Raw genomic sequence first — 22,959 nt, forward strand, 5'->3', positions numbered from 1 at the left:
TTGATTGAGCGTGTCATCCTTAGTGCAGGGGCCATGCTAATCTTCTCTGTATATTTTCATTTGACCATATGCCCCGAAGGGCGAAGGGACATCCTTAAAGTTCAATATAACCTCACTTTTCGGCAGAATTATACCGCCTGTTGTATGGGCGGACTATGCTGGAGGACTTTTCATGTTGGTGTTAAGAAGTTTTCAGGAGTTGTGATCTAGGGATTGAATGTTGTTGTGTTGGAAAGTCAAGAATAGATCTAGCTTGTGAAACAGTCTACTGAACATCGTATATGTTAAGGACCTTGCGAGCATTGTTAACACACAGTTTGTTTTTGCTTGACTACTTCAAGATGACAATTGGGTTAATCTATGGAATATTGAGTCTCTTTTTGATCTTACTAGCTTTGAATAGGGGCGAGAGAAACTAGACCTCACAAGGAAAACCAAAGACAGAGAGCAGAAGAACCCATAGTTCTCTAAAATAGCAGGCATAACGCTAGGTATGCTAGATAGAGCCTCAGAGCTTTAAGGCAACAAGGCAAACGAGGCCTACATGGATGCTCAACAGCAAGAAAAGGCACATGCAGTAAGATTATTTTTAGGCATACAAAGCAATGCCTTGATTACAATAGTCCTTGAGGCTTAGCAGAGGTTCGAATGATATCACCCCAGCGGACTAACATCCCCATACCTAAGGTAGAACTAGTTGTTGTTCATTTCCGCCTCAATATTCTGATGTCAGCCTCAAAGTTCAAACTAACCCCGTACATATGTAAGGTTTCCCAGCTGATCGCCCCCGAGTATGGAGAACTACAGAATGAGTCAAGAGAGAACTTATGGATGAACTGGATCGCCGAGATTACTTGATTATTTATACACAAAATATATACGATTCATCAAAGTTCCCTCTTGTTACCTAATTAACCAGCCATGACAGCTGAACTGCTACAATATATATAAAATGCAGAATACAAGCTGGTACCTTTGGTGTTCTGCATTAGGCAGGTGGATAAAATGTGGCTTCGGGGAAGTCGGGCCATGAGAGACTACTGCATCAGCTCTAAATAGTCGATCAAAATCCCATCGGCCCACTCGCCAGTAACTACGGAGTATGTTGTAAGTGACAATCAAAACTTAGTTATTCCAAGATAACTATTCCAAGCGATGGTGTAAGTCTAGTATATCATCTAGACCCGGCATATCTCCTTGTGGAGCTGAGGATCGTCCACTCCGTATGTTGTACGTATTTTGTAAGTGATGCGCTCTTGGATTTATTTTATTCCTTATGTTTCTTACAACGTAGTCTATACGTACTGTTGTACATACATACACACTCGGTCCAAGCTTTGTCAAAGCTTCAACCCCACTAAGATATGTTGCAGGGGTTGGGAATTCATAGCTCAATGTGAACAGTCACTCACTGGGCAATAATCTATGATATTGACGATAGTTTCTAATGGGGTAGTTCTAAGAGAAGATGACTTTACGGGGTACTCCGTTTGGAGTACTTTGTACGCAATTGATACATCTGCCTTATCCACCTCCGATCCTTGAATGATTTCAGCCGTTAGTGTGGCTTCCCCCAGCCCCCCGAAGATCATAGGTAACATTGCCATAATTTCGCGCTTTGATATTCTAGAAGGATACACTATTGCGGAAACTTCGTTAGCGCTTGGCATGCTCTTTCTCGGCAGTTGTTCCATACATATTATATTTTATCCTATGTCTGAGAAGAGCGCTGTTACAGATACCGCAGAGAAATAATGGGTTATGTGGACAAGTACAATGATTCTAATATATGATGTAATGACATTTATCTGTATCGGTAAGAGTCTTTCTCGCATGCATATAGATATATGCAAGTGCTCCCCTTTAAGCGAATCATGCTACTCTATACCTCGTACTCCGTACTCCATGCATAAACTCGTAATCTGTCTCGGCTCGGAGCGCCTGTCAAAGCGGCTGTGATAATGGTAGCATTCTGGAATTGTCTCTGCGTTTGGACTATTGTCTTGGTCGGGACGGCACCTGGGCAGGAGGGTTTCATCATGTCAATGTCTGTCATTCGGCACGAATGCATCGGCCCCAATGGGTTTCAAAATACAAGGGCGATCTGCAATTGAATATACTACATCATTACGGAGTACTCCGTACGAGGACTCCATAGTTATCAAGAATCTATTTCGGAATAACCATGTATCATACTCCGTACATTACAACAAGGATAAGTGCATATCAAAAGAGCCGTTAGAACTGGCCCGGTCTGGAATTCCTAGATCCTGTACCACGTAATGAACTAAATCTGCAGGCCCCCAAATGCAGTACGAAGGAGCTTTCTCAATTTTGGGTTTATGAGTTGGGATAAATCACCGAACAGGTCTACAATGTGGCAGACCAGGGAGGGGTGATGGTACGATATTAGGTTCAAACTGACAGGGAATCAGATAACTGTTGACGGAATAATACCGAGGAATAACTCCTCGATTGAGCTGACGTGACTTTCAACATTTGCCTAGGTGGGACATTGTGTTTCGTATGTGTACTCCGTACTCCGTACTTTGGACATTCTCGAGACCATTCCCAAGACCATTCTCCATAAATCTGTAAATCGTGCCTTACAAGACGAAATGGAAAAAAGTATGCATGATTTATCCGCCATAATAAGCAAATCAGAAGATCATCCGAGTTCCCGCAATAGACAGGATGGCCAAGGATTCAGCGAAAACGAGGATTTGCAGATCAAAATTTTATCATAGAACTGTACGCGCATTGGATGAACAGCCGGCAGTTGGGGATTGCTGCCAGAAACCGTCTAGCTGCTCATTCGAGACATTGCTGATTGGCTTAGTGGAGTCAGCCAAGCCAGGTTGTGAGAGGGAATCGGTAGTTCGATGGAGTTCAGCTCGATTGTCTTTTGGCGATTAACAATCAATGTCTAAATTGGTCGATGTTCTCAGGGGGACTAGACCTGTAATGGGAATACGCGGTATTTGAAATCCCTCAGTGCAATCTATTCTCATCAATCAATATTGATCCTGGAACTCTTAAAACCGCCATATTTGTCTGAACAAGCTCATCCATAGAATTATGTAGACTACAATATAAGCATAGGACGTTATGGAGACCAGGGAAAATAAAGAGACTCCGATCCGTTGGACTGGGTTGCGGCCGGAACCTTGGAACGGAATATAGACGCCGGGTAACGTGGAGAGGTCGTTCCATGGAAAATAAATCGAGAAATAAATAGTTTACCAGTCATTTTGCCCTTTTTGGGACCAAATTCGATGATTATTAATTACCTGGAAGTATTATTCAAAGCCCTAAAGACACGACTTTCGTAGATTTGAATGTAACACACCTATATGACATGCTTAGAGTCTATATCTATTTGGTGTCTGTTTTTTCTTCCAAAATAATAGGGATTTGTCGAGAACAATAGAAACTAGAAAAAAAAAATAAGGGAACCATACGGGGTTTACGGGGACCACTGCGGATCGAACAGGTACTTCTGTTGATACTGAGAGGGCCCAGGGCTCGGGGTCTTGTTAGTGTCACCAATTCCCACTCTGCCCCCTCTCTTCTCCTCTACTCTTCCATCACTTGTTTACTTGAAGTGCATTTTCCCGAGTTCATCGGGGACTAGTTTTTGTTCTGTTCCTGTATGTGGGGGGGTTTATCTGCTTGACTGCAACCTCGGAAGTCTTTCCAACAGCTCATGTGAGGCCAGGAACTGGGGGAAGAAAAAGGCGATATCCCACCATAAATCAGCTCGCCCAAGGCCCCATTGATTACGGATTGTATGTTGCGCTCCGTGGAAAAATTGACATAGGACAAACCCCCAACCATGCGATCGACATTTGCTGATATTGCGACCGGCAGAATATCTAGCAATAATAATATCAATCCGCAAAAATGGCCAACAGACCACCCATCATGCCACCTCATAATGAGACGGAGCACTCAGTTACCCGGATCACTCGGGAGGGCAAACAGCTTACATACAAATTGAGCGTGATGCAACAACCAGAGCGGGCAAGAGCATGCGGCGCAGGAGCAAAGTGTCAGTATTTGCCGTTGAGCCTGATCAGGGCCGCGCGTTGACTGACCATCCTAAATAGCATCAGCCGACCGTCGCCCTGTTGACCCACCGCCTGTGGTTGAGCTACGCATCTTCGAGTCCGACCCGGCTAACGATGCGCAAAAGACCGATATCACCTTCGCCTACAATGCCAATTTCTTCCTCTACGCAACCCTTGACACCGCACGTCCTATGGCCCACGGGCGAGTGGGTGGACCACAGTCGTGCCCTGTATTGACTGGTGTGCCAGTCGCCGGGGTCGCATATCTCGACCGCCCCTCACAAGCAGGCTATTTCATCTTCCCAGACCTGTCAGTGCGCCATGAGGGCAGGTACCGCCTAAGCTTCCACCTGTACGAAGAAATCAAGGACCCCAAGGATACCGACAAGGATTCCGCCTTGCCTCTTCCCAACCAAATACCTCTTTCCGCTGCAGCAAAGCCGGGCACCCCGCACGCGTTTCTTCATTTCCGTCTCGAGGTCAAGTCGGTACCATTTACCGTTTATAGCGCTAAGAAGTTCCCCGGCCTAGCGACCAGCACATCTCTGAGCCGTATCATTGCGGAACAGGGTTGCCGTGTTCGCATTCGTCGTGATGTTCGAATGAGGCGCCGGGGCGACAAGCGAGATGAGGACTATGAATTCGGCGAGGAACGCGCAGCGGCGTATGCAAGATCGTCGGATCGTTTCGCGACACCCGACAGATACGCAGCTTCGATAGATCGCCCCAGGTCAAACAGCAATGGCAGCAATATCGAATCGCCCTACGGGTTTGTTCCTCCAGATCGACGACCATCTGCACCCGACTATGGCTTCCAGTGCCCGCAACCCTACCAAAGACCCATGCCACCTGCACCCCCTATGACACACTCTCAAACACCCTCATACCAATCACACCTTTCATTTGGCTCCACGCCTTCGCATTATCCGGCTCCTCACATGCCTCCTACACCCCCACCAGTGGTATCGCAAGGTATCTACTCCCCACAGAACGCATATGCCCAGATAAGACACCCATCCAATGCATCCGAATACGAAGGAACGCCCATTGCGTATCCGGCACCTCAAATACCCTCGGAACGAGGAGCTTACTCCATGTCAGGTATGAATTCCTATGGCATGGAGCCACCGAAAGCGACCTCATACATGGATCCCCGCATGGCTGAACCAGCTTTATACCAATACATGTCCCATATTCCGGTGTCACATCCTCAAACACCGACCTTGGTCCAGGCCACCCCGTCTCTCAAGCCCTTGCCAAATGAATATGCAAACCACATTGTTCCTTCTGTGGAAAGCACTTCACCCGGCGGCAGCGGCGGTGGGTACGACAACGTTAGGGGGAAGCGTATGGTGTACCAAACTGGGCCAACTTACGGCAAAAGGAGCCATGAAGATACTTTCGGCCTTGATGACCGATCAATGCAGAACGGCATGCGGCCTGACACCGAGCCTTATCCGGGTTATCGCGATTTCTCAGGAGAAAGTCGCGCTGCACTTATGGCGGAAATGGGCATTGAGTTGGCGTACAAGCGTGCCAACGGCAAAATGGTCATGAAAGCTCCTCCATCGAGTTAATAAGATCTAAAATGAGTTCAAAATATCTTGCCATATTGGCTGAACACGATATACTTTCCTTGGGCTTGCCTCGACGAGTCTTGAACCCGTCAATGGGTCCGATTGCATTTTTTTTTGTATATAACTTATCTTCTGGTTCCTCATTGAGGCTATTCGAGCCCTAGATTTATTTATGCATTTGGACTCATCTCTTGGGGAACTGGTTTCCTCTTTTATGTTCCACTATTTTGCGAGACATTTGTTTGGCCAAAATTCGGAGTTGCATAGGAAGGGCAGTTGGCTCTTCTTACTCTCAGCGTCAATGATCATTCGCGAATTACCTCACACTATATCATCAAGAGCAACGCGCCTCGTTCCTTTCATCCGATGGGATCGGAACAGGGAATGTCACCCTTTATCTCACTGTAGCTGGGATTTTCTTCAAGATTGCTCTTGGAACATACTCTTTCCGAACAGACAAGGGCTGGTCTCATGGGTTTTATACTTTACACCTGGTGAATCTACTCTTTATACTGGCATTGTAGCATCTCCTTATACCTACATTTAGCATTCCGACGTTCTTTTTACTTCAATCTACGGATTGCACCAATTCATCAGAATGCATGTGTATCCATATTTTAGCAAGTGTTATCTGTCCTAACTATACATATCTCTAAGTGACATATCATATCTACATTCCTATCGAACATACACATGTCTGAGACACGCGGAATTCTACATAGCATCGAGTTTATACAGATATACATATTTGTAGTGTTTGTTTTGGGGATATGGGACATTCTTGAAGTACTGGGTACTTTGTGGATTGCGATAGATTAGGGGTAGACATAGGTACCAGGTACCACAACAAACCTCCCCCTTGGCAAGTGCGGAGTATGTAAACAAACCGGCGCATCACCTTTGCTCGAGTCTCCCGAGGTTTTCATTTCAATCCTCATTTCTTATCTTTATTTCTTCCCTCTCAGCACTCGACTCCATTTCTATGCCAACTTCTGACAGACTTTTGCGACATCTTTCCAAGGGCGTGGGGAAAAAGGATAACGCAAGCTGCAAAGGTAAGGTCCCTTCTCATAATCCAACTTAAAGGAAGCTCAAAGCCCGCATAAGAAAGACCGAATCTAACCTCCCTGCGTCATTTCAGCGCCCGTGACTCCAAAATGGAAATGGAGATAGACACTGATCCAAGCCCCGCACACCAGCGCTCCTCCCGCAAGCACCTACGATCCAGCGACGATGATGACTCAGATTGGAGCTCAGATATCTCTGGACAATTCGACGATGCCGAAGAGGCGCAAGCAGACGCAGACGGTCACCGATCGCCGGCAGCGAAGCTGAGCAAACGACGTCGCTCGAACGACTGGCCGTTGCCCGAAGAAGCCGCTGATTACGGATCCCATGAGCGCCGCACCCAACGCGGTGAAAACGGGAGTCTCAACGTGAGCGCGAATGGCGCAGGCTACAAGGTTTCGCCCCGCGCTTCACCTCGTGGCTCGCTGGCTTCGCTGCGCGCTCGTCATGCCGCGGCATCTGCTTCCGGCCCGCGCCGTCCCAGAGGACGGACATCGCGATTCATCGAAGCGACTATGAGTGATAGTGTCAGCGAAAAGCCGCCCAGTATCTACCTCCAGGAAAACAAACAGGCTGGCATTCAGCACCGCTCATCTGGGATTTTTCGTTTTGGGAAGGCTATTGCCTCGGCATTTAATCCCTTCGGTGGATGGGGCAGAAACTCTGAGGGATCGCCGAATAAGTCGCCGCAGAAGGATGTCATCAGTCAGGCGGAGAAGGCCTATGCGGAATTAAAGGAGGCTGGCTACCAGGGAACCAATAAGGGTCATTACACTGAGGATCTTGGTGTCAACACTGCTCTCGCCGACCAGACTTGGCGGTCGATCCAGCACAAGATGGAATACAGCTCTCCAGTCAAAGACCCGTATCACCACGCAATTGAAGAAAACCGTGGTGCGCCATCACGTTCTGAGTCTTCAGCTTCCAAACGCTCCTCCCTTCATGATCTTCGCCTGACGAAGTCATTCTTCAAATCCCCATCTGCTTCCCCGGCAGTGTATTGCGATAGAACTTCCGATGAATACGAGCCGACTGGACTGCGCAAGCAACCCTCCCGCAGGGAACTCTCGCGCCAAACCAAGCTGCTCAAGAAAGTTAGCAACCTCGAGGAGAAGCTGCAACGTGCCCGGCGGGAGCTTCGTGAACTCACAGGCAACGAGGAGCGGGCCCCAGTACCTACAGCCCAAGCAAATATTCTCAATGCCGAGATGGATCCCGCATTGTTCCCAAGGAAGTTCGTCCCTGGTGCCCTTCCCTCTCTACCGTCTGAAAGGCTTCTGGATCAACAAGCCGCAGAAAACAAGGCGTCTGGATCTGAAGCGGCCAATCTGACGGCCCTGTCATCCATTGAAGACCGTGAAAATTTCTCCTTCGAAGAACCAAGACCCCCTCAAACCCCGGCTAAAGCTCAAAGTCCAAAATGGCGCTCAAAAGGGACACAGCCGGCGTCAATGGGTAAGGACCGCTCCCGTAAACGGAAGTCTTCCATTCCTGAATCTATCGATAGTGGGAGCCCTCCTCAGCCCTGTCCGAAGAAGGGCATCGACGACCCCGATCTCGCCATGCTGATTGACTCCGGTCTACTGAGTCCATCCGGAAAACCGAAATGGCCGAAATCCGAGGCCGGCGAGAGCCCTGGATCGGCCAAGCGCAAGCAAGCCATCAACCACGCAGCCCCCTCAACCGAAACCGAAGAAAGTAATGCAGGAGGAAATACAAGTGCCACGAGCAACATCAAAAGGTCTCCCTACGTTCAACCCCGAAAAGTCCCCGGAACCACCCGCTCACCAAGTTCCAAGCCCACAACCCCTATCCGCATGAAGAAGAGTCAGCCCAGTCTGCGCCCGGTATCTTCGCCTGCCGCTGTCTCGGACGACGATTCCCGCTCCACCATCTGGTCTACACCTCTTCCTGCTCCGCCAAGTGACTCCCACCGCGAAGCCTTCTATCACCACTCACAACGCCAGCTCAACCCTGATCGTAGCCCTCACACCCCGACGCGGTCGAAGACAAGTCCTAGTCGGAGACGATCTGGATATCTCCGTGACGACGATATTCCGCCCGTACCGCCCCTCCCTGAAGCACTTCGCTCGAGTGCTGCCAAAGTCAAAGTCAAAGTGAATAGGCCAGCCAAAAAGAGACCTGTGTCTGCCCCTGTGTTTTCTACGTCACCTTCTACTGTGGATTCTATGATTTCTGGCCTTGAAGATTACCAATGGCCTGACGATATCTTCTAAGGGCTTTGGGTTCCATTTATCTTCTTATGAGGAACGATGCTTATGAGGTTTCTTATGTTGAGTAATTGGTCTTTATAATTGTGGGAGTGTGTGTATCTCATTGGGTTTCTTTCTGGTTGATGATTCTGGTTTCTCGCACTATTGGTCGTCGTGATGTAACGAAGTAATGAATGTTTATACCCTAGTTCCTTGGTTTGTTTAATCTTTCAAAGCTGTCCTGTTCACCCCCGCCGTATACCACGAAGCTCATTATAATCCCCTCAATCTTGATGCAACGCAGTATCCTTAGGCAAGATTAACCAGCTCACACCAGCGGCACCTAGCAACCCAACAAGCATAGGCTGCAGGACCTGGACACCAACCTGTCCCGCGATAATTCCCGTCAAAGCGGGAAAGACCGATCCACCGATTTGACCGAGTACGAAGACGAATGCTTAATGGATTATTAGTAAACCCCCGCGAATAATGGGCAAGGCTGTTAGCTTACCGATTGCCGAAGAGCGGATCTGTGGCGAGAAGATCTTTGAGCCGACCGATATACCCTAAGCTAAATGTTAGGGTGGGATCAGGAAAATACAGTGACAAACACTTACTGTTGCGAAGAAAGGACCAGAGAAGAATCCCAATAGACTGACAGCTACTGCCTCGGTGATGATATTCGGGACGCTGGTAAACAACTAGTATTAGTATAGACAACGCAGGATATATCGGGGCTGGTAGAGATATATCATGGAGGCAGTGTCAAACTCACAGCCAGAATACCAACTGCAAACCCACACACAGCAAAGCGTAAAAAAAGATCATTCGTCGTTCGCCGAGTCTATGCGTAGGTTCAGCGAGGATAAGACGTCCTAGAAAGGCGCCGCCGTAGAAGCCGGCTGGGATATAACCTATCGCTTTGACGTCGCCGTTGCGAACGTTGACAAGGTACTCGACCATCCAGCCTGATACAATTAGTTTTACAGAACGCAGAACACGCAGAGAAGCAAGCAAGAGAAGACAAACCTCCAGCGGTGATAGTAGCCCCAAGAAAGAAAAAAAAAGAACAAACTCAGCAGCCAAACCCCAGGGGTAGAAAGCGTATCCTTGATCTCCTTGAGCGCAGAATTCGAAGCAATTCTACCTCCCCGCTCACTCCTCAAGACAGTCGGCGTAGCCATACGATCCCGGAACGAAACACCCACAAACGCAAGATTCACCACACCCACGCCAAGCGGGAAAAGATAGAACAGATACCACTTCGAATCGACATTCGCGGACGCCACGCCCGTCGCTACGAAAGGGCCAACCAAACACCCGGCCATGTACATAGCGTGGATAAAGCCGAGCCAACGGTGCGCGCCGCTCAACGCCGAGACGAAGGTGTTAGCGTGGGTGTCGTTGTAGGCTTGACCCAAGCTGGCGAGGAAGAATGTTACCACGTACAGTGCGAATGGGGGTTCCCAGATGCGCAGGACTTGGGCCAGGACTTGGATGGCGGCGCCTAGGCTGAGAATTGGGCCTAGGTCTAGGTATTGGGTTATTTTGCCGTTGGTTAGGGCGGCGACTAGCCAGCCGAAGAAGGTTGTGCCGTATCTGGATATGTTAGTGTTGTATTGCAGATGGATATCCTTGGTCTGCGCTTAGTACTTACAGGATGGCTACCATGTTTGTTCCGATATCGTAGGTGCGTATCACGTAGGGAATGATCGATCCTAGACTTCCGTCGTTGACCCCCGCGACGAAGAAGGATAATCCCGCGCTGAGGATTTTGGCATACATCCATTTTGATTCGGGGGATCTTGAGTCTTGGAATGTTTCATTCTCGGCTGGGATTGCTTCGGTGGAAGCTCTTGTCTGTAGCACGATTGTCTCTATTTGCGTCTGGGTGCTCATGGTGGAATGGATAATCTGTTGCCTTGCGAAAGACCGGAAGATGAAATTTCACCTTTGAAGGAAACAAGAAACGACAACCCCGGATTCCGCCGTCTCAAGACCTGCCAGGCCATTAGACCGCCCACTAGCGTCCCCCACAACTCCAAGGCCCGCAAAATCGCGGGATTCAGATCTCAAGACGCCTGATGACTCAAGACTGTTAGAAACCGACTGGGTCAATCTATTTGTTGCTCTTCACTGGAGCAGAGGGGAATATATATAAACTACTACTCCCCGGGGCATTACGCCTTTTCTTCCTCTTTCATCTCCTGTACCCGATCTCTACCCACGAGAAAAGGAAAGGTAGCTAACGGAAGAAAAATGGAATCGAACTGGCTGACTGCACGCAATAAGCACACATACGAAAATGGACGCCGCTATTATGGCTTCAAGAGCGAATTCCCCTTTCCAGACGACGAAAACGCTACCACAGCACACGCGATGATCAGCACCATCTGGCATCTTCTTCTAGACGGCAGAACCTTTATTGCCCCCCTAGATCCGGTCAAGAAAAGCCATAAGTTTCTCGAGTTCGCTACCCGTAGCGGCTCCTAGACGATCATGGCGCTGGACCGGCATCGTCCTGCCCCGCGCTTAACGGGTATGGACCTGACCGATATGTCTCCAGATCTCCCGTATTTTGAACACCACGAGCTTGAGGGCGATTGGCCGTTCACTACAAAACAGGCGTTTCATCTGATCCATGCGCAGTCGCTAGGCGGGGTGATTACCGACTATGATAGGTTCTACGCTAACGCGTTCCGGCATCTTCTCCCCGGGGGTGGTTAGAAGTGTGGGAGAATGACTTGTGCTTCTTTACCGATAACGCACAGGATGAAGCCCGGCTACTGGCACTAAGGGAGTGGGAGGCGCTGATACACGAGGCGGCGGCCAAGTTTGACAAGCGAATCAACGTGGCAGCCGAGCAGAAGGAGCTGATGCACTCAGCTGGCCTTGTGCAAGTCGATGAACAGATATTCAAGGTAGGTGAGCCTAAAATGGAACAAAAATCAAAGATAATCATTGTGTGTATTGTAGCCTAAGCGGCTGACTTTTGAGTGCCTGCCACTAGGTTCCCTTTGGCAAGTGGAGTGACGACCCAATTTTGAAAAGAATTGGGAGTTTCTATGTGTACCAAATGCAGTGCGCGCTGGAGGGATACACGCTACGTCTATTCACCAAGACATTGGGCTGGTCAAAGGAAGACACTGATGCCCTGATTAATCGGGTGCAGGAGGAATTACAACAAAAGGATCTGCGGCTTTATTCATATTTTTATCTTGTCATAGGGCAAAAGCCAGCACAGGCCGCTCGAAAGCAATAGGGGGAGGGTGGAAGTCGGAAAAGGAGGAAGAAAAGAAAGAACAATGTCATGAGGCAAGATTAGGAAATAACCTGCTCCTGTGTGTATGTAGAATGCTGTCCCAGTTATAATCAGTAGTGAAATTAGAGGCCATATATTCTGGCCACTGCTTATGAAAGATTGGCAAGTGACAAACCGTAGAGTGCTAGGGTTCTTTCGTTATGCCCATTATCGTATACTTTAACAAGAACAGTCGGCTGCCTCTGTCGTTGAGGATGACATGATGGTAGTCTTTTTAGTAGTCTTAGGTAGATGATTCATATAAATCTTTTATGTATGACGCTGTACCTGATATGGATGATTATATTCCATACTGTAGAGTTGTCATAGATAGTTCATCTTCAACAGCTGAATAGAGAAACTGGTTCGAAGTAGCATCGCGTTGCATTGACAACCACTAATTAACACCCTCGATACACCGCAAAACCCCTAAAGAATAGCGGTGGCATTCGCATGGGAACCAACTCCACCTATCAACCCGTTAGTTAGCATAGCCCATACACCCAACATAAACCCAGCCGCAAAGCCCACAAGCAAAATACATACCAGGCATATTGGCCGGAGCACTAGTCATAAAAAAAGACCACTTCCCCCTGGCCCGACATTTCTCAGCGAGCAATTCCAAATCCCACATCTCCCCAATAGGACACCCCCATAGCGCCAGCAAGCTCTGATGCAAATAGTCATGTTCAGGAACAGGCCACGACTCAAACGTCGGCGAATCGCCCGCCACGGCCGCAAAATAACAATCATGCAGCCAGTCCCGGATAGCGGACTCGCGCGAGAGTCCCGCAAAGCACAGGTCATCGTGGGAGCGTGTCGCAGCTGCATATCTCTGCTCAGGACTGAGCTCGTAGTACCGCTCCACGAAGCCGGAGCGTACGAGTAGAATGTCTCCGATGCGGATGTCGCCGCCTTCGGACTTCGGGCGTAGATCTAAGCCTTGTGAGCTCGCGCATGCTTGTAGCTCTGATAGGGTGATGCTGTGTGTTGTATAGGGGTCGTAGGGCTTGTTATGTGTTTTCGCGTAGTGGTAGTAGTCTAGGAGGATTCCTCGACCGGCAATTCCGTGCATTGCCCAATGGTGGATGCTGCAGCGGAGGTTTGCAGTGTCGCCTACAAAGTCACTGCTTTTGGCCTGGGTGTTGATGGATTAGTACCCGGAGATGGAAAATCGAGTTTGGTGCATACCCCATTGTAGAAGCACTTGCTGTCAATGTGGGCGAACTATGGACGTATTAGACCAAGGTTTCGTTTGGTGGTTATAATCACTTACATGCCGGAACCCATCCCATTGCGTCCCGCTCTGGGTGTTCATACTATAAGTATCATCATAGGCAATGCCATCAACAAGCGTTTTGATATTATGCTGGAAGACCTCGCGGTCAAAGGCCGGCTTCTCGGGTACTGTGAGAGGAAGGCTTGATATTCATACCTGTAAGCGGAGTTCAATCTTATAGTTCACTCGACTTACTCCAGTCGCACCATCTCTCCAGTATCAATCTCAGCAGCAGATGCCTTGACCCGCTGCGGCGTCAGGAGATTTAATCTGCCCACCTATACATCTGATGGATCAGCGACATAAAAATAGAACATATCGACATAAATGGCAGTATCCACCTCATCATCTTTGCCCCAGACCCAAGCGGCGCCATCAGGTGCATCTGGAAGCTTTGGAAGATCTTTCCGCGAAGGGAACTTGGTACTGTTAGGATCCCAGGGTAACTTGTTGGCAACCTGAGTGGAGAACGACATGGAGTTGTCTTTGATGTGACTTGATATAACAGATCGTCTGGAAAGACTGCGGGACGCCATGGATGATAGATATATGTACTGGGTCTACAACGAAGGAAGAAGAAACCCCGGCTTTGAACAATGACTGCCTGGACAGGAAATCTACGTGTTACACACATGGCGGGGCGAATCTATAATGGAAGCAAGGGACATGGGTAGATAATGTCGGAAGGTTTCCAATTGTTCTTTGAATGGTCGAAATTGGAGCTGTCTCAGTGTGGATGGTGTACTCTTCCAAGGTTGCTCTCTGGGTTAGCAATCTATAAGAAGCGGTCAGTTCAAGGTAAGTGCGATATATGATGTATCAAGTTCGGAGAAGAGAGCTCACAACCAGGATACGTATAAATATGTATAAAATGAGAGATATTTGACAAATTCTGGTGCTCACAGACGTGTGGAAATGTTGATGTATACAACTTACTACCGGATTAAGCTACTTTCTGGGGTCTCAGGCCTTGATGAGATGCGGATTAAACCGCTCTAGAATAGATACACAAGGAAGAAACAGATTGGAAGGCCATTCGGCCTCGTTTTTTGCCTTTTCATTTAGGTCATTGGGGAAATTTCCTCCCAGATGATTTACAAAAAATAACGATCTCTGCTCCATGCGGGCGAGCACGAGATATCATGGTGCATTCGCCACTTTCTGCACAGTGAAAACATAAGAGAAGATTCGACCGGATCCAGGAATTTCAGAAGACGCCGCAGAAAGGGTATGCGTGGCAGATGGAAAAAAAAAAAAAAAAAAAAAAGGAACATAACAATAAAACACAAAGAAACCCATAATTGCTGTTGCAGGATCGCATGGCCAACCCAGTATGCCCCCGGCCCCAGTCTGCCTTGCGCCGAAGAGACTAGAAAAGATTGAAGTGTGATTATTCGTTTCGGTCATAGGTCTTGCCACCCCAAATATGAAAACAAGATAGCAATCATCGCTAGAAAGACATGTAATCAAAAAAATCCCGATCAACCCTGGGATGGGACACCAGTGGACTCAGAGGTGACCCGGCCACCGCGGCCACGGCCGTAGCCACGACTGTAGCCACCTCGACCACGACCATAGCCGCGGCCACGGCCACGACCGCGGTAGTTGGGCCGGTAGCCATCAACACTACCCTGTCCGAAGGTTTCCATATTGCGTTTCTCCTCCTCGCCGCGCCACTCACGACCACCAACACGAGTGGTGTTCTCCTCACGATCGCGAGCCTCACTTGAGATATTGTCGAAAAAGGAAGAACCGCGGTTGTAGCCGTGGGCCGAAGAGCCGCCGCCGTTTGACATAGTTTCCATGGATTCTGCCTCCTCGGCTGCATGGACCTCGGCTTCAGCAACGGGAACTCCAGTGGCAATGGCCTCCTTCACCAAATCCTGCTTGTTGAACTTGGCGTTTGCAGTTTGGAAATCGTAATCCGATTGGGGGACTTCGATTTTCTTGGTCTGCTGCGGAGGACGCGCGCCGCCACGACCACCACGAGGGTGGTGGTGACCACCTCGGGGAGGACGGGTGTTGTCGTAAGGGCGCATGTGATTCATCTGCTGCGTAAGCGCATCCACGGCACCTTCGGCCTGTCCTGGTTGCTTTTGAGCACCAGGCTGAGGCAACTTGGCCATGGCGGCAGCAACGGCAGCGGTGGCGGCCGCGGTGGCATCAGTGATAGACTGGTTATTTCCCCGAGCGGCGATAGGAATGTTGGCGATCGGAGGAGCAGGCCTTGGGGCAGCGATCGGGATAGCTGGCATGACTCGGCCATTCTTCTGAGGGACAGGAGCAGCACTAACAGGAACTTGCAAAGCTTCAGCCACACTAGGCTTCGAGTCGTTTGGAGGAGTGGGGGCGTTCTGAGCGGCTGGGGTTGCGTTACCGCTCGTAGACTTGCTGGGAAGCTTGTCCCCGATCGGGAGTTCAGATGTAGGCTTAGGTGCGGGTGCGGCACCGGGAGGTCCCGGGCGCTGAGAACCATGCTGCTGAGGTCCAAGCTGTGGAGGTCCAGGTTGCTGACCAGGGCCAATGGGCATCGGTGGCTGGAATTGACCAGGACCGGGGGGAATCCATGCCCTGGAGGCGGGTACCATCCGGGCGGAGCACCATACGGGGGGAAACCGGGACCGGGAGGGAACGGAGGAGGTGGTCCAAATCGCTGTCCGTAGGGGGGGGTAGAAACCTTGCTGGAATTGGTGCTGCGGGGGGTAACCGGGAGGGCTTGGGCCAGCTCCCTGAGGCAGCTGGGGAGGGCCCTGGGGAGGAAGATTCTGTGGAGCAAGTCCCGGGTCAGGCCCCTGGGTAGGAACTGGTCGTTTCGCGCCCTATTTGTGCTAGTCAGCACGCTGTATACAAAACGATACAGAAAACAAGTCCATGGGGAATTGATCATCAGAAGGAAGGCAACGGAAATCTCAACATGGTTTTGCGCATTCAGACAGATATGTGTTTACATCCGAGAATTTTTCGTCACTTGATCAATTCGCTGAGACAATGTGCGGTGGGTTGTGGGGGATGACGTTGTAGATCAAGGAAAGAGCTGTGATGACTTACCCCGAGAATGGCAGGGTCATCGGGTACCCGAGGTGCTTCTTGCGGTGCGGGCTCCTTTTGATCCTCCCCAGCAATGCTAATGTCCTTCACATCACTTCCTCGGAAGACGATGTACTCGTAAACACTGGTGGAGGGGGGAACTTCCTCGGCGGGGTTGCCACGGCGCCCTTCTGAACCGAATGACATGACATTCTCAAGAGCTATCGTGGAGGCTTCGGGGTTGATTTCGTGAAGAGTACCGACATAACTAAAAGACAATTAATGGCGGAGAAGACAATTGACAGTCTGATAAACTCACCGAATGTCACTTTTCGAGATCAGGTTGAAACGCTGACTGCCAAATGTTAACTCCCGGCCACCTTGACTCCGAACCGGTTCAGACTGACCCTATGAGATGATTCATTTCCATGGCAGCTGTGCGCGATATCGCGCGGACTAAGTAAACGAGGGATACGGAGAGAAAGAATACGAAAACGGATAGATTTGAAGAGACGAGATAGGTTGGGAAGAGAAGGGAAGGGAGAGGAAACGCAAATTCTGTGGTTTTGTGGAGGATACGGGCTACGGTGGACGACGTAAGCTTGGATAGCAATTTTGAAGTTGGCGGGGGAGAAGTTGATGGGGAAAAATGAGAGCTGCTTTTACGTTTGCCTGGATTTTTGAGAGACTGGAGACACGATGACGACCTCTTCGAACCGGGATCATTTCTTTCAGACATCGTGAGTCAAAGCAATTGTTTGATCTTTCAATCGGAATGTGTTGATTGACGTCCCTCACAGCGCGTCTTTGGATGAGCAGGAGCGGAAAGATGCCAAGTCTCAGAACACCAATGGAAACCCTATTCGACTGCAGGGCAAGATCCTAGCAGTTCATCCAGACCCCTGGCATACTGGCTCGATTTATGTTGCGCAAAGCAGTGGCACTGTGAGAAGGGTCATCCTTGCCGTAAGTGCACCCGTAATCTCAAAACCGTCGCAAATTCTTACATTTCTACAGACAGGCGAAACAGCTAAGGTATTTACAGGTCCCATGGCTCCTGTTACTTGCCTTTGTTTGAGCCCCGATGGCAAGCTCCTATTTGCCGGGTGCTGGGACCAAGCTATCTGGAGCTGGGATACGGCCACGGGCCAGCCACGTCAGAAGTACGAAGGCCATGTCGACTTTGTTCAATCAGTCATCAGTGCAAGGTTACTTGGAAAGGACCTGCTCATCTCCGGTGGTGCTGATGCACAAGTCCTGGTGTTCAATATCACAAGTGGAGAGCGGTTAGAGACCTTCAAGGGCCACTCTCGGAGCATCCAGGACCTTGCCCTTGACCCAGAATCGGATAGCACCAAACCAATCGTATTTAGTGCAGGAAGTGACCGGGAGATTCGCCAATTCAGTATCTTTGGCGGTGGTGATACTACTGACCCTCTCCTTCCACATGAGACCAGTGTCTACAAGCTCTTTTTCGATAACGACGGTGATCTCTGGACTGCTTCGGCTGACAAGACTGCCAAATGCTTGATTCGAGAGGATGGCTGGAAGGCCAATCTGACCCTAGAGCATCCTGACTTTGTCCGTGATGTTGTTGTCTATGAAGCAGGAGGCTGGGTTGTGACTGCCTGTCGGGACGAGGAAGTTAGAGTGTGGAACCGATCGGTAAGGACCTCTTTCCTTCTTGGTCTTTTTATGCGTATATGCTGATTAATATAGACCGGAGCACTGCATCATACTTTCTCTGGCCACTTCGAAGAGGTCACTGGGCTTGTGCTTGTAGGTTCAACCATTGTCAGCGTAGGAATTGATGCGACCATTCGCCAATGGTCCCTTCGACCTGATGAGCTTCAGCAGGCAGTGGAACTCGCAAAGAAGCCCGCAGCAGACAAAGAGGAAGAGGAAAAACCAGCCGAATCCATGCTAACGGCAGAGGAAGAGGCAGAGTTGGCAGAGCTAATGGGAGACGATTAGATGATGTGATACCCAATTATGTTTTGAACATATGTATACTTAGCAGAGACATGTATGGTGCCTTAAATACCACACCAAATACTACACTAAACATGTAGATATGTTGTAGACTATACAACCGGATCACGTGACTTGCTGATGCAGCCATGACGCACGGGGCCGATCTCCCGCGACCGCGACCCTTGCCTCGACTCCCCCGCCTAAATGGCGCGCCCGCACACGACTTTATCCATCAAGACACGCTCCGACCTGCTCTAACCCGCGCCAACCCGACCCATTTCTCACCCCAGTTTAAAAGATACTATTTGTGCCACAAGCCATTATATCCCATCAGGACTCGATCCCGCGTTGGGTAGCTTCTAAACTTGGGTACCTAGGTACTGCCAGAACCCGTTAATAACCACTATTTAGCCCCGGGCTGACGGACGTCTAGTCTCCGATCAGCAGAAGTATTGGAAATCCAGTGACAATGGCTGCCTCGATCAACCACTCACATCCGCGCCATGACATACCTGACACAAGCTCCAAAATGGTCAATCGCTTGCAGCAAAGCAAATCCCCCTATGTGAGAGATGTGTTCCTATGAGATAAATGGCAGCACGCTCATGGAACAACAGGTCCGAGGACATATGAACAACCCGGTAGCATGGCAAGTCTGGGATGCAGAAGCTATGGAGCTTGCCAAGAAGCACAATCGTTTAATCTTTCTCAGTATCGGTTACTCCGCATGTCATTGTAGGTTACAACTATTTCACTGGGCGTACCGGCATCTAATATTGCCTAGGGTGTCATGTCATGGAAAGAGAATCGTTTATGTCATCAGAGGTGGCCTCGATTCTGAACGAATCCTTTGTCCCGATCAAGGTTGATCGCGAAGAGCGACCAGACATCGACGACGTTTACATGAATTATGTCCAGGCCACGACGGGTTCTGGTGGCTGGCCCTTGAATGTGTTTTTGACTCCTAACCTTGAGCCCGTGTTTGGTGGCACTTACTGGCAAGGCCCAAATTCAAACACATTCACGGGCCCCGAGGCAATCGGGTTTGTGGAGATCTTAGAAAAATTGAGAGATGTGTGGCAGACACAACAGCAGCGTTGTCTCGATAGCGCTAAAGAAATCACCAAGCAGTTGAAAGAGTTTGCCGAGGAAGGGACACATGGTGACCGCGATAATGATAATGACGAGGAAATGGATATTGAGCTTCTAGAAGAAGCGTATCAGCATTTCGCCTCTCGATACGACTCGGTCAATGGCGGCTTTGGCCGCGCACCGAAATTTCCTACACCCTCTAACCTCAGCTTCCTAATCCGGCTCGGTGCCTATCCGACCCAGGTCACGGATGTTGTAGGGCATGATGAGTGTGAACAAGCAACCGCGATGGCTGTCACGACGCTAGTGAACATGGCTCGTGGCGGCATTAGGGACCACATCGGCCATGGATTCGCACGGTACAGCGTGACGATGGACTGGGGTCTCCCTCATTTCGAGAAGATGCTTTATGACCAGGCACAGCTGTTGGATGTCTACGTGGATGCTTTCCGGCTTACTCACGACCCCGAACTTTTAGGCGCTGTCTATGATCTGTCCGCTTACTTGACGAGCGCCCCGATACAGTCGCCCACCGGGGGGTTCTTTTCCTCGGAAGATGCCGACAGTTACCCCCATCCAAATGACACCGAAAAGCGAGAGGGTGCCTTTTATGTCTGGTCGCTGAAGGAACTCACCTCAGTCCTCGGCCCTCGGGATGCTCCAGTCTGCGCCAAACACTGGGGTGTTCTCCCTGACGGCAACGTGCCCCCCGAGTATGACCCTCATGATGAGTTCATGAACCAGAACGTGTTGTCCGTCCGCGCCACGCCGAGCAAACTCGCTAGAGACTTCGGTCTTAGCGAGGAAGAAGTAGTGAAGATCATCAAGTCGTCAAAGCTGAAGTTGCACGATTATCGCGAACGAACACGCGGGCGGCCAGACCTGGATGACAAGATTATTGTGGCCTGGAATGGATTGGCGATCGGTGCGCTTGCCAAGTGTAGTGTTCTGTTTGAGGAGATCGAGAGCTCCAAGGCCGTACATTGTCGCGAAGCGGCAGCACGGGCAATCAGTTTCATCAAGGACAAGCTCTTCGATAAAGGCACGGGACAGCTATGGCGCATTTACCGCGATGGAAGTCGTGGAGACACCCCGGGTTTTGCCGACGACTACGCATACTTGGCTAGCGGGTTGCTTGATATGTATGAGGCTACTTACGACGACAGCTATCTTCAATTTGCGGAGCGATTGCAAAGTGAGAATAGCCCCATTTCTATGAACGGGACCTTGTGGCTAACTTGTGATTCTAGGATACCTCAATGAATACTTCTTGGATGAGAGTGGCTCTACAGCTACCGGATACTTCAGTACACCTTCCGTCGTCACCCCTGGCATGCCTGCCCCGATCCTCCGTCTCAAAACTGGCACCGAGTCAGCAACACCTTCGATCAACGGAGTCATCGCACGTAATCTACTGCGCCTATCTGCTCTTCTCGCGGATGAGAGTTACCGGACACTGGCTCGGCAGACGTGCAACACCTTCGCGGTGGAGATCATCCAGCACCCCTTCCTGTTTGTAGGCATGCTGGACGTGATTGTGGGCCTCCAGATTGGCACTCGCACAGTGACGGGTGTTTTCTCCACCCCCGATGTCTCCTCGGTCCCCAAGCCACGTGGCGACAATTTCCTCAGTCGGAACGATGAGCCCGTGTCAGCACTCGACCTGATCCAGCGACGTGTCCGGGCCGAGGCCGGCGTGGCCGTGTCCTCGTCTGTCGTGGTCACTTCGCTTGTCGACATTCGCCCCTCACATCTGAAAGACTTTGTGGGAAACCTGTCCTTCTGGCTCAAATCCCGAAATGCTCTCTTCCAAGATTTGAAGGCCGGCGAGCCAGCCAAGAACTACTTGATGATTTGTGAGACTGGGAAATGCCAAACTAAAAATCTCTAGCGAGCGCTATGAGTTTGGTACTTACATTTTTGAATTACACCAGGAGTGTTGTGTGGCGTTTTTGGACATTTGGTTGGGTATTGCACGTTTTACAATTTACGTTATTTCAGAGCGGATGTTCTGTACTCTAGACTATGGACCTTGGGCTCAATGCCGTGGAGGTGCATGTTCAAGCCTAGAATCTACGGAATATTCTGTACTCTATGTGGTCTACTCCTTACTCCTTACAAGGGCAAATGCGATTGTATGGGTTTGAAAATACGATGTTTTGGAATTTCCCCTTCCTGTATGTATACGCGCCCGGTCCCACAAGGATCCGTGGACGAGGTGTGCCAACGGGCATATCGCTCTGATTGGCTGTCGCATGATCTTCCACTTGTCGCAGATCCAAGGAACGGAGTGCTCCATCGACCTGGAACCTCGGAATATCAAAAGCTACACAGATGCCCTCCAACTTTGACAATATAAGCTCAAAAACAAGGAATTCCCATTTTGCTCCGGAGTGTCTCGGGCGATCCTTTCAATCCCGTCATAAATGAGTGGCTGAAACGAGGTTGATTGCTTTAATCTAAGTCAGATCCGCCCGTGCTCACTGCCGAATTGGCCTCCAAGCCAAGTTTCTTAGTGGGAGAAGCGGGTGTGTCGGTGGGGTTGTTTGTTTCTCAACACGTTCCTCTGATTGGTGGTTAAAGCTCCGGGTGGACACTTGAAACCGTTCCTGGCCAGGGGCTTGCGATATTAAGATCTTGCCCTTATATTTCACGGCTGTAGACTCCGTTCTAGTTTACTTCGGAGATTTTCCATGGAGTGGAAACCCACGGTACTTTTAATTACCTTGTTTCTTAGGGCTTCTTCTGATTAGCAGTACTGACTACGGACTCCATACGGTGGACTTGTTGTAGAGGTGGTCCAGGCCATACTTCCAGGGGACACATCACGCATCGTATATCCCTAATTCTTAATTTTAATTTTTAATATGCTCATATCCTTAATACTTTAAACGAGATTATGTTGTACGGAGAATATCTCTTCAAGGTCTAAATCACCAGCCTCATATCTGTGTGAAATGGTATCTAGGCCGTGGAATGTACTATAGAATGTGCCACATCGAGGCATGTTTGAATCTCAAGAGGTTGGAAAGCCCAAGAAAAGGGAATAAGTATAGGAGAAAGCCATTGACGTTTTCTAGACGATATAATAATTTATAAAATAATTACTGCAAGTTCAATCTCCATCTCCAGGACTTCATTTAAAATTAATATTCGCACGGCCCCCCACCTCCTCATCTCTCATCTCCCCCTTCTACATTATTTACCACTTTAACCTCCTCGCTTCTTCTCTCTTCTCTCCATCCAATCCCTCAAGCCTGCATCTGATCTTTCTTTCACTCTTTGAAGAAAGAAGGTGTTTCTCGGCCTGCCATTCATTTATTTTCTACCTACACACTCCTTTGTCAACAGTCGATCT

General features: G+C 49.5%; 9 protein-coding genes across 9 annotated transcripts; 6 read left to right on the forward strand and 3 right to left on the reverse strand.

Annotated features, from left to right (window-relative positions):
• Positions 1 to 3,903: 3,903 nt before the first annotated feature.
• On the forward strand, positions 3,904 to 5,647 carry veA (sexual development activator VeA; the record flags this gene model as incomplete). Its single annotated transcript, XM_057187883.1, has 2 exons — positions 3,904 to 4,051; positions 4,110 to 5,647. 2 exons carry the CDS (start codon positions 3,904 to 3,906, stop codon positions 5,645 to 5,647), a joined length of 1,686 nt encoding a protein of 561 aa, XP_057039586.1.
• A 1,157-nt stretch (positions 5,648 to 6,804) lies between these two features.
• On the forward strand, positions 6,805 to 8,952 carry N7518_006957 (putative nuclear RNA binding protein; the record flags this gene model as incomplete). The annotated part of the gene is made up of 1 exon (XM_057187884.1): positions 6,805 to 8,952. The coding sequence occupies one exon, from the start codon at positions 6,805 to 6,807 to the stop codon at positions 8,950 to 8,952; it is 2,148 nt and encodes a 715-aa protein (XP_057039587.1).
• A 260-nt stretch (positions 8,953 to 9,212) lies between these two features.
• On the reverse strand, positions 9,213 to 10,827 carry N7518_006958 (putative MFS transporter; the record flags this gene model as incomplete). Its single annotated transcript, XM_057187885.1, has 6 exons — positions 9,213 to 9,385; positions 9,440 to 9,494; positions 9,546 to 9,618; positions 9,704 to 9,896; positions 10,004 to 10,527; positions 10,586 to 10,827. 6 exons carry the CDS (start codon positions 10,825 to 10,827, stop codon positions 9,213 to 9,215), a joined length of 1,260 nt encoding a protein of 419 aa, XP_057039588.1.
• Positions 10,828 to 11,187: 360 nt separating this feature from the next.
• On the forward strand, positions 11,188 to 11,421 carry N7518_006959 (uncharacterized protein; the record flags this gene model as incomplete). The annotated part of the gene is made up of 1 exon (XM_057187886.1): positions 11,188 to 11,421. The coding sequence occupies one exon, from the start codon at positions 11,188 to 11,190 to the stop codon at positions 11,419 to 11,421; it is 234 nt and encodes a 77-aa protein (XP_057039589.1).
• Positions 11,422 to 11,427: 6 nt separating this feature from the next.
• On the forward strand, positions 11,428 to 12,190 carry N7518_006960 (uncharacterized protein; the record flags this gene model as incomplete). The annotated part of the gene is made up of 3 exons (XM_057187887.1): positions 11,428 to 11,650; positions 11,707 to 11,849; positions 11,939 to 12,190. 3 exons carry the CDS (start codon positions 11,428 to 11,430, stop codon positions 12,188 to 12,190), a joined length of 618 nt encoding a protein of 205 aa, XP_057039590.1.
• A 468-nt stretch (positions 12,191 to 12,658) lies between these two features.
• Positions 12,659 to 14,044, reverse strand: N7518_006961 (uncharacterized protein; the record flags this gene model as incomplete). The annotated part of the gene is made up of 6 exons (XM_057187888.1): positions 12,659 to 12,699; positions 12,776 to 13,367; positions 13,421 to 13,456; positions 13,506 to 13,650; positions 13,704 to 13,786; positions 13,850 to 14,044. The coding sequence occupies 6 exons, from the start codon at positions 14,042 to 14,044 to the stop codon at positions 12,659 to 12,661; spliced, it is 1,092 nt and encodes a 363-aa protein (XP_057039591.1).
• A 945-nt stretch (positions 14,045 to 14,989) lies between these two features.
• On the reverse strand, positions 14,990 to 16,965 carry N7518_006962 (uncharacterized protein; the record flags this gene model as incomplete). The annotated part of the gene is made up of 4 exons (XM_057187889.1): positions 14,990 to 16,327; positions 16,557 to 16,803; positions 16,855 to 16,890; positions 16,943 to 16,965. 4 exons carry the CDS (start codon positions 16,963 to 16,965, stop codon positions 14,990 to 14,992), a joined length of 1,644 nt encoding a protein of 547 aa, XP_057039592.1.
• A 269-nt stretch (positions 16,966 to 17,234) lies between these two features.
• N7518_006963 (WD40 repeat domain-containing protein) lies at positions 17,235 to 18,509 on the forward strand (the record flags this gene model as incomplete). Its single annotated transcript, XM_057187890.1, has 4 exons — positions 17,235 to 17,275; positions 17,336 to 17,501; positions 17,553 to 18,200; positions 18,255 to 18,509. The coding sequence occupies 4 exons, from the start codon at positions 17,235 to 17,237 to the stop codon at positions 18,507 to 18,509; spliced, it is 1,110 nt and encodes a 369-aa protein (XP_057039593.1).
• Positions 18,510 to 18,978: 469 nt separating this feature from the next.
• Positions 18,979 to 21,492, forward strand: N7518_006964 (thioredoxin domain-containing protein; the record flags this gene model as incomplete). Its single annotated transcript, XM_057187891.1, has 4 exons — positions 18,979 to 19,074; positions 19,127 to 19,244; positions 19,294 to 20,796; positions 20,852 to 21,492. 4 exons carry the CDS (start codon positions 18,979 to 18,981, stop codon positions 21,490 to 21,492), a joined length of 2,358 nt encoding a protein of 785 aa, XP_057039594.1.
• Positions 21,493 to 22,959: the final 1,467 nt, after the last annotated feature.

The sequence above is a fragment of the Penicillium psychrosexuale genome (genome assembly GCF_028828465.1).
Source record: "Penicillium psychrosexuale strain IBT 29551 chromosome Unknown utg000004l, whole genome shotgun sequence".
Taxonomy (NCBI): domain Eukaryota; kingdom Fungi; phylum Ascomycota; class Eurotiomycetes; order Eurotiales; family Aspergillaceae; genus Penicillium; species Penicillium psychrosexuale.